This window comes from Salvia hispanica, chromosome 2 (assembly GCF_029641045.1).
Source record: "Salvia hispanica isolate PSC_SH4W2 chromosome 2, Shi_PSC_v1, whole genome shotgun sequence".
NCBI lineage: Eukaryota > Viridiplantae > Streptophyta > Magnoliopsida > Lamiales > Lamiaceae > Salvia > Salvia hispanica.
In genome coordinates this window covers 37,333,248-37,343,844 of record NC_142693.1, presented here as the reverse complement: position 1 = coordinate 37,343,844, position 10,597 = coordinate 37,333,248, and the positions used below count along the sequence as shown (strand labels likewise).

Below are 10,597 nucleotides of genomic sequence, written 5' to 3'. Positions count from 1 at the left end.
CCTAGATCGTGGATTAAATTAATTGGTCAAAACGATTAATTGATTCCCATGGTTTTATTAGATAAAGTAAATACCACACTTCACCAAATTAGATCACGGGTGGGACTTTTTATTTTCTAAAACATGCTTTTCAATGTTATTTCTAGGCTAGTCAGAGATATTCAATAATCTAACAGTGACTTTCAAAAGACGAGCCTTTTTTTAAATAGTGATGAAAATATGTGATGGATTCAGTCATTTGCTTATTAATTTATTGATCAGAATTTGAATCTAATAAGTGACTCAAATTCTATTTTTGTATAATGTAGTATTTATCACAACTAATTTTATATATTGACTCATTTGATGTACTTCCATTTTATAGATGGTAGAGAGTTTTTGTTCAAACATATCGCACTTCATTTGCATAGCATACGAAAACGTATCTAATATAGAGCAATCATTGGGTAAATGACAATATGGTAATGAAACAAAACATAAAATTAATGATTACTAACAGCCGTATAATTAATGTAGTTTGGCAATAGAAATTCCATTAGCTAGAAGAAATAATTGTTTTTATAATATTAGTGTCCAATGCAACACTGACAAATCTAACAGCCTTATAATTAATATAGTTTGGCAATAGAAATTCCACTAGCTAGAAATAATTGTTTTATTATCCATTACCTTGATTGGCTGGTGACCAAGACAAATATATTTCAATCCATCCACAATTATATCTTAGAACTTCTTTTTAATTCGTTCGTAAATACATTTTACTAATTTTTTTTGTAAGTATATTTCGTTCTATTACTCATTTCACTCATATTTAATTATAATTATATAATTTACATTTTATTAATATTTTTTCAGTAGCTTTCTTTCATTTTTAAACCTCATATGGGATAAAACAGAAATTAAAAGGGTAAAAACTGTGTGCATACATATTTTTTTATACGTAAATGAATAGAAATTTAAAAATTGCATTATAATGGATTGAACTCGAGCCTATTATCTCATAGTACATTAACTACTCTATCTTACATTAACTACTCTATCGTTCGACAATTCGACCTATGTGCATGCATATTTTGTTTGACACGTTATAGGCGCAAAAGTGAACACCACTCGGTGCTCATTAAATAAAGATGAAATTGTGGTAGAATGTTATCAAGTAAGCAGGGTAATTAAACAGTTAATGTCGGTACCAAGTAAGAATTTTTGGTACCCTTGGCCTTGGTTGTAGGAGTGCGATTGGTGAGAGAATTAATATTTAAATCTATTATTACTATTTCTAAGAGGTATGCATAAAAGAAAAAAGTTGATTGCATATAATAACACCACTTTTACGTTTTAACAAAAAATTATAACCAAATCAATTAGATGTAAACAAAATAATTACTCATCTCCTTTTCTGGACAGAATGATGAGAATTACAAATTGTAAAATCGTCTCCTATAGCATTCAAAAATCTTAATAATGTATCGAGAGATTTTATTCTAACACTTTGAAAATTATGTTAATTTTATGTCGTTTATTGTCAATATGAAAATGAAAGCACACCTACCCTACGACAACATTAATAAGACTATCAACATGAGTAATTTTTATTAAGAGAATATTAGAAGGTATAAAGCATAAGGACCACAATATTCTCCAAGACATAAAAGAAACAATTTCGAGGTTTTCTTCTAATATTTTAACAAGCTGTGATTTTTATTACTTATGTTATTCGTTAGAGCATCCCCATTCTTACTCTCTGCTCTTTAGCAAGAGCACAACACCCACATTTATGCTCTTCCGCAAGGACATGCTCAAGGGTCCCATCATTCTATTATTCAATTTAAATAAAAATATTTGCACAATATTAAAATACATTAAAAATACACAAAACTTTGAAGTATAAATGAGAAATAATTTGATGTAAAGAATGGTTGATGAATGTGAGTATTTATAGATGATTTTTGGATAATTTTTTTTTTAAAAAAAATCAAAAAAATTTGAAGACAACAGTAAAATAATAACTATATTTTTGGGAATCTGAAAATAAATATTTATTCTTTTTTCCAGATTATTTTCGATTGTTATGATTTTTAAAAAAATAAATAAATTTAACGGAATAAAAACGAGCCAATCACGCAATGCCACGTCGCCCTGCTCAGCGGCACGAACTGCTCTTGTTATCGAGCAGCAACGTGCAGTGGCGCGAGCACAGCGACGGACAGGGGGTGTGGCACAGTCGGCACGGACGCCGTCCTTCGGGGCGAGCAGCGATGGGGATGCTCTTATATGGACATAAAAAGGTTTTTTATATATAGATCAATTAATATTTATTATATGAAAAATATTAAATACAAGTTTAAATTTATTTAATATTTTTTTGTCCTTTAACGAAAATGGTAATATTAAATATTTTTTAAACTTAATTTGTACTAATATATTATTAATATTAATAAAGTATTCAAAATATGTTTAATATGTAAATATTACTCCATTTGTCCAAGAATAAATTTTTCATTTTTTACGAGCTCAAATTTAAAAAATTATTTAACTTTATAAAAGAAAGTGAGTTAAAAATTTAATGGGATGTATGTCATATTTTATATTTGATTTATAATAAAATATAAGTAAAGTGAGTTAGCTAAATGTGAAGTCCTCTGCTGAATATAGTAAAAATTAAATGAGATATTTATCAGTGAAAAAGAAAAAAAATTGAAATATTTAATGGCAGAGGAAGAAAGTATAATCATAGCTATGTTATATCATTGTGAATGGTATATCAATGACTTGTGGATGAAATGGTTATTCCTTTTTGGAGAAAGATGATTTTTAACCGAAGAAACATCATCAAGCAGTGTAATGATAATGAGCAAAAGAATAACTATTCCATTTCATTCCAATCTGTTGTACGATTCACATTCACCAACCATAACTCTATAAATTGACTAGCCCTTGAAAGTTTAGATCCTAAAATGAGTGTGAATTATTATATACTCATCGTTGACAAGTGATTGCGAGTCTTAAATTTATCCAGAAAAAATTAACTGAATGAAAACAAACACGCCCAGTGGGACTCGAACCCACAATCGCCTGATTAGAAGTCAGACGCCTTATCCATTAGGCCATGGGCGCTTGTTGCTACAATGGTGAACTTAATTTATTTTAGACTGGTCAATAATCAGGTTTGTAGCTTAACTAGAATTATCACATCTAGGCTACTAAGCATAAGGGCCTGTTTCCTTGTTAGTTATCCGTTAATATAGAGGGTATATCATTTCGTTAGTGAGATCAAATTACCTTTGTAGCCTTCAACTTGCTAGTCATACAAAATGAGAGATTTCATAAAAGAGGAATGAAATATGTGTACCTTCCAAAATTAGGGATTAAATTCTCTTACCTTTGTTCAAAAATTTGCATGCATCGATCCTATATTTCAAAAAGTCAATAAATTTAATCTCAAATTTCAAAAGATCAGCACATTTAATCCCTTTTTCTGAAATTTCTCAAAATAGGGGTACATTTGATTTTGTTCGTTTTCTGGTATATCAAAGATTGCAACCTAAACACACAATGCCCCAATTGATGTAAATATAAACCTATGGCCAAACACCACATCAATAAATTTTATCTACTCCTTTGCACGCATCAAAGTATTCAAAGCTATACAACTGAGCATTAAGTCTGTCAAAGGAAAAAGAAACCTCTTCGAACTCTGGTTTAAGTTTTTGATCGAATGGAGCAAAGCTTAAGAGCATCCACAATGGTGCATTGTGTGTTTCAAGTGAACCTCATCCGCGCTCGTCCATCCACTGGAGGCCGACAATATCCACTGACGAACCACTGCAGGAGGCTAGTCTGGACTAAGAAATGCTGATGTTGCGAACTATAGTCCCAACACTAGTTCGCACCATTATGGATGCTTCAAGCAAATCCCAATAGTACCGTAGCCCCATTGAAAACAATCGAAGCAAACAACTAAACCAAACGCCACAATAATGCGGCTGAATCATTTTTCTTTCTTGGTAAAAAAGCAGACAGAGCTCGATTACAAACTAACGAACGTAAGAAACACCTAATCATCATGTATCAACCAAATACTAAGACCCAAGAGAGGGGACTCTAAAACACAGACACATTTATGAAAGTTGTATGCATAATGTGACAGAAAGTCAACAATGAAATTTCCTTCCCCTTGCACATTACGGAGCACCGCAGAATCAAACTCATATAACAAACTCTGCACTTTCCGTACTATAGATCTTCAATTAATGATCATTTTAAAATTCCCTACAATCATGGACACACCATTGAATAATTTACTAGTACATTATTTTGATATTATTACTCGAATGAGTTAATGTCTTCATGACAAAGACATCCAGGGCGGTTATTTTCTCACAAACACCCTCCCTCATGGTTTGCAACCACCAATAATGGAGTACTACTTGTTTTTAAGAATTACATCGTGGTAAATAGTACACCGACCCACCATTCTTTCAAAAAAAGGGGTGCCAATGATCTATAGCCATCCAAAACCAACATCCAAACTCATGGTGATGCCTACTAGGTTCATGTCCCTCAAACTTGCCCACCAAAAACAAAGAACTAAAAAAACAGTTTGATGTTGTGCTTTGGTATAATGTTTGTCTCCATCATGTATTTTAATCTTCAAGTTCGATGATCTTCACCACAGAAGCATCTCCGACTTTCTGGCATACAACTACTCGATCGTGGGACTTGATAACTCCAGAAGCTTTTCCATGATCAAGTGCAACCTTCAAAACAGACTCATTTGTTGCGTTTGTGGACTCAGCCTGTAAGATGAACAGTCAGTCCACAGTCGAGGATAAACAGATCCATAGTACTCCATGAAACAAGAGCATGTACGAAAATTCAAATAATCCAACTCTTATAAAAACATGATCAGAATGGGTAGTGTTTGCAAAGTCAGGCAAACTTGATGATATGAATTTAAGCAAAAGCACTTAAGACTATATCAAATTGATGTGGCTTTGTGCAAGAATTTGACATTAAAAAGAACTCTCATACAAATGTGATATGGCCATAGTAGTTTTGCATCCATAATGCAAATATGATCGAAGGAAAAGACAAGGTACTTACTGGATGCCGAGGATCAGCGAGCAAGGGGAAAAGGCCCCGCACTACAAGTGATTGCCTAGCCTGAACATATGCAGAAACATTATAAGCACCTCACTAGGAAACAAATATAACAGAACTTGAAGAAGGACGATCACAAAAAAAAGCAGGAGAAAAGCAGTTAGATCTGTGCCAACTAATCTCCTACGCAATACAGGCATAGCTTTTCCTACTGCCTCAATCAGATTAAGTATAAAAACAATATTGCACGAACGAAAATTTATGACATATATCTGGATGTCATTATATAGCCATAACAACCTTCCTTGTTAATATGAAAATAGAGCCATCAAATAAAATTGTTCTGGAATTGGAGCATTTTAAAGCTTAAGGGGAGGGTGGGGACTGAATGCTGGCATATGCCACAAAGAGGTGAGGATGCTATAACCACACTGTAAGGTTTGTAAAGTCGAATTCAGGTTTCATAATAAAAATATTATCTTGATGTGGAGCTAAAGTTTACCTCAAATGCACCGCTAAAACTCCACTTCAGCTGATTTGTCTTCAGGCGAGGAATGACAACAGATAACACAGGCATTGTTGGCCTGTACTTTGCAATCAATCTGCATAGAAAGGAAGATGTTGAGATGATGCTAAAATGAAGTGCATCTTAGATTCTTAGTATCAGTTTATATGTATCTGACAAAGAAAACAATACCTTGCAGCTCTTCCAGATGACGTAAAGCATATTATGACAGATGCCTTAACTTTAAGGGCCGCACGGACCTAAGATAAAGTGCAGATAGAGTGTCTTAATATGATGATCTAAAGCAAACACTGAAAGCACAATTATGGGGCAGAAAGATCTATTCATAATTCTTTTGCTATTTAAATTTCACATTGTTATTCTTCAGTTGTTCGCAACATACCGCAGAGGAAGCAATAGATTCCAAGTGAGTCATTGGTTCACCAACAAACTTTACTGTCCTCTTGAAGTATTGATCTTGATTGAAGACCTTCTCTGCCTATGACAAAAAGGGGAAACTGCAGTTAGATTTGCTCAAGTGTTTGTCAATAAGGACAGTGAGACTAGCCAAGAATACTTCATATAAGGGGTGAGCGCCCAGAAGATATATGTTAGTCCAAAGTTTCTGCTATTGATGGGAATGAAATAGGCTTTTATATATTTTGATATTAATGACAATTAAAGAAACAAACTTTAGTGCTTTGCCTAGTAGAAATAAAACATAGAAGCTTAGAGAGTGTAACTGTACTTGCTCAAAGAATAAACATGAATAAGATGGGAATCTGATTGGGTGAAACGTAAAATATACACCTTCAAAGCATTTTATTTTTAAAATGCAATAGGTAGTTATGGAAAATGAAAATTCATTGCGAGTAAACATATTGCATTAGACAAAAAAAACTGAAGCTGTTAAAATCAAGAAACCTCAAATTGTAATGTACAGGAAACAGAACACCATATAAAGATATCAACAACAGCTAATATCAAGCCAAACAAATGCAGAGGTGAAAGACAATATACCTCAGCACAGATTTTCCCAACGGTAGAAATAGTTTCCACAGGATACAATCCACGCAAGGTCTCAGCACCAAGAAGAATAGCATCACATCCTGAAATATACATTATCACCATGGTTCAGCCAGCTGATATAAATTGACCAACAATTAAAGAAGACTGATGATAATTCAAATATAGTAACCAAGTACAAAGAATGCCCTTGGACAATTAATAGTGAAGGAATGCCAATTCACAAAAACTGCTTTTAACAAAACACGGCCAAGCATTTACGTTTTTCCAACTAAGATTGTCAGTCACTTACCATCCAAAACAGCATTAGCAACATCAGTTGCCTCAGCACGAGTGGGCCTCAAATTGTCCGTCATGCTATCAACAACGCGAGTTACAACTGCAGGCTTTCCAGCCATGTTACATTTGTAAACAGCAGACTTCTGAAACAAGAACACCTACAGATACAGAGGAAAGAAATTACTCTAAAAATTATAGAGTAGAGCGAAGAAATCATATTACATGCAAGCAATATGCAAGATTATAACATCCCACCCACAGAGGCCAAAATGTGCGTATATTACTTTTTCAAAGGTCAAAGTGCGACAGTCCTGAATATATAATGACCAACCAGGACACTTGAAAATTCCAAATGAAAAAAATTACAGCTATAGAGCATAGCCTTGAAACTTGAGGTACTAACTAGATAAATACATTCACAAAAAAAACTACATAAACATAGTGCTTCTTCATGTACATATAGACATGTGGAATGCAGCTCAAAGTCAGAATGCCTCAGTGGCAATCACAATTTCAAAAAATCAAAACAAACAGATGGGGAATACAAAGCAAGATTTTGCATAAACAAATGCTGACCTTCTCAGGTGGGAGGTCTATGCCAAGATTCCCGCGAGACAGGATGATACCATCAGCCTCCTGTAGGATCTCGTCAAAATGGGTTAAACCCTGCAGATACCAGTAAGTTAAAGTTTATGAGCCACTCGCTCATCTCTTGTAAAAACACAACCCGCCATTAGAGATTGCGTTGCAGCCTCAGCATACCTCTACATTTTCAATTTTAGCAAATATTTGAGTCTGACTCAGATCACCATGTTTTGACAGAAAATCACGGGCCTGCAAAGAAAAATTATCATCTTCAAGGAAACTATATACGTGGAATTCACATTAAAAAGAAATCAAAACAGTTTTTCCTCAGCCACTTTACCTCACGGACATCCTCTGCGTGCCGTGTGTAGGATAGCGAAAGAAAATCTATTTTATTCTTAACACCCCAAGTGCTGATAACCTGAAACAGAAGTGATATGTCTTGAATATTAAAATCAAAATTGAAAAGATAGGATAAGACAGACATATAAAGGAATAACCAAATATAACTTCTAGTTAATCATCAGCAACTCAAATAAATAGACATGCTTCAGATGCCAAATTGCACACTACTTTCATAGGTTTGAATTTCACCATGAGTAATACAGGAAGGTACAAGGAAACTGCTTGAAGGTTTAGGTTTGAAGGTGGTGACTTTTCAGTTTCCTTCTCGCCTTACAAGTATTGTGGTTAAAATCATATTTAAACCCCTTGATAAAGTTTGGAAGTGCGAACCATTTACTGCTAATTTCAACAATGAGTCATTTAGAATCATATTGTGGTTAAAATCATATTTAAACCCCTTGCAAGTCAAACAGTTATTGCAAGGTTTGCAGAACTCACCTCCTTGTCCTTTTCAGATAGAGTAGGCAAATCAATTCGAATTTGTGAAGCATGCAATGTAAATAGTGATCCTGCCAAGGTCGCAGAGTTCTTGGTAACACAAACCACATCATCCCCCTTGACTTCATCAACCTGCCAGCCAAATCACAAATGAAAAGTAATAAATATCACTGAAATAACTAATTATATATCAAGCATAAGGCATAAAATGCAAAAGAAAGTGTACTTAGTGTATACAGGCTCATGTTCGATTCTATCACAAGAATTTATTCAAAATGGAATCAGGGCGAAAAAATCCGGAGGAAGATGAACAAACTCAAGAACCAAGTACACATAGGTAATGTAGGAAAAAAAGAAAAGGAGAAGCAAATCAATAATAGAAAACTGATTCAGACAAGCCCACTGACATTGCAAAGACAGCTAGACATGTGAGAGTGATTAATAGAATGGGACAACACAACTAGGAGAACTTAAAAAATGAAAAACACTACATATGTACACCTCCTACCTCCAGCCATACAGAAGTCGTCTCACTTCCCGTGAATAGGTACTGACCGACAAAAATGGTGTCACCCTTCTTTACAGCCTGCAAACATGGACCTTGATTAGGATGTACAACATGAAAGAGGCCTAGAGCAAATTAATGATGTCGAAAGAATGGAGTAGTACTCTTAGAAGTAACACAGACAGTGATAGTGATAGCTAGAATCATATTAGCAGCTCAGGCAACAATAGCAGCTGTAAATAATGTTGCTTTAAACATATAAAAAAATTCATAACAGTAAAGCAAATAAACTTGCTCCTTCGAATCACAAATTGACAACAGTGGATGGGTTAAACAGCAAACAAATTGCACTAGGAAAATAGTTAGAGAACCTTAGCCAATCCAGCAAAGTTGATCGGCAAAACTGCAGATGTCGCTTCTTGACCTTGATCAGGAGTCAAAGTAACCTTGTCTTCGGCTTTAAGTGTTATAGATGTCTCACGCTTATTAACAACTTGCATTTCAGCACCTACGGTGTCTAGCATAACCTGAAAACATGTTCAAACCCAACATCATCAAATTTGCATGCTTTATTTCAGTCTCTCCAGCTGTAAATATGAAAAAATAATTCAAAATCAAATAATTATAAAATCCAATAGTTCAATAGACTTACAGCACAGAGTTTCGTAGTGCTCTTAATTGCAGTCTTCAGATTCTCCAAAGTCTCCTGGTGAGAGTCCGCATCGCCCCATGAAAAATCAAATCTCGCAACTGCCACGTTCGGAAAATTAACAAAAAAACAAAAAAAAAAAATAACAAACTAAATACGATCAAAATCCAGAATAGGATAAATACAAAAAGATAAATATCTCCAAAAAAAAAAGGTTGAATCAATTACCAGACATTCCAGTCTTAAGGCAATCGGAAATAACTAAAAGGTTGAATCAATTACCGGACATTCCAGTCTTAAGGCAATCGGAAATAACTTCTACGGATCGAGAGCGCGGGCCGAGCGTCCCGACGATCTTCGTCATAGCAGGGAAGAAACTCTGCATATACACCAGCAGATGAGTGACAGAAATCCAAACCGCAAACGGCTAGTATCGATCCGCTCAAAAATCAAAACAGCGAAAAGTGATACCGGTTTGGATGGCTCAAGGATGGTGGCCATCCGGATTGGCTCCTCGAGCAGCAAATGATTTGAATGCATCTTGATTGTCTTCGATTTCTTGCGAGTAGCAGTAATTGAAGCAGAAAATTATAGAATTGATTTGGTGGCTATATAGTGCAACTTGTTTCTAGTCTCTCTCTCTAAGATTTCTTTTTGCCAACGAAAACATCCCTCCCTGGTTTACGCTTTCCACCTCTTGGGTACAACGTAGGTTCCACAAGGTACCACTTTCACGAGCATTATTTTTGGTTTCTTGTTTGTTGTTAAAAAACGTGGAATTTTGCACAAGTCGAGCTCAATGTGATATTTATAAAATCCTGTTTATTTTTATTTAAAATAAAGATATTCATGAGGTACTCTCTTCCTTCCATGACACATTTTTTAGTCGACATGAGATTTTAGGAGTTATTAACTAATGTATTTAATTGAAGAGAGAAAATGTAGTTGGATGTATTAATTACATGGAGAAAGTTAGCGGAAAATGAAATGTGTCGTTTTAATTCAGATAAACTATTAAGAAAAATGTGACTTGATTTAGGCATCTTCCAAATATGGCAAATATTACCGGCGCTAGAAGCGAATTGTTCCATTATTTCTTGTCCAT

At 34.5% G+C, this 10,597-nt stretch overlaps 1 protein-coding gene and 1 non-coding gene across 2 annotated transcripts; both read right to left on the bottom strand.

Annotated features, from left to right (window-relative positions):
- Positions 1-3,041: 3,041 nt before the first annotated feature.
- TRNAR-UCU (transfer RNA arginine (anticodon UCU)) lies at positions 3,042-3,114 on the bottom strand. Its single transcript has one exon. It is a non-coding gene; the product is annotated as a tRNA-Arg (tRNA).
- Positions 3,115-4,289: 1,175 nt separating this feature from the next.
- LOC125201036 (pyruvate kinase 1, cytosolic) lies at positions 4,290-10,246 on the bottom strand. The gene is made up of 16 exons (XM_048098911.2): positions 9,964-10,246; positions 9,775-9,871; positions 9,496-9,593; positions 9,215-9,370; positions 8,847-8,924; positions 8,339-8,470; positions 7,836-7,916; positions 7,673-7,744; positions 7,487-7,576; positions 6,924-7,068; positions 6,626-6,714; positions 6,009-6,104; positions 5,798-5,865; positions 5,603-5,702; positions 5,104-5,163; positions 4,290-4,796 (listed from the first exon to the last, which is right to left on the bottom strand). Exons 1-16 carry the CDS (start codon positions 10,030-10,032, stop codon positions 4,644-4,646), a joined length of 1,584 nt encoding a protein of 527 aa, XP_047954868.1. The 5' UTR covers positions 10,033-10,246; the 3' UTR covers positions 4,290-4,643.
- Between the last annotated feature and the right edge of the window lie 351 nt (positions 10,247-10,597).

Coding starts and splice junctions, on each gene's coding strand:
- LOC125201036 (XM_048098911.2), bottom strand. CDS start 10,032: ATGCATTCAAATCATTTGCTGCTCGAGGAGCCAATCCGGATGGCCACC. Junction 8,471..8,846: donor CGACTTCTGTATGGCTGGAG/GTAGGAGGTGTA, acceptor TTTGGCTGGCAG/GTTGATGAAGTCAAGGGGGA. Junction 7,917..8,338: donor TATCTGAAAAGGACAAGGAG/GTGAGTTCTGCA, acceptor CTTCTGTTTCAG/GTTATCAGCACTTGGGGTGT.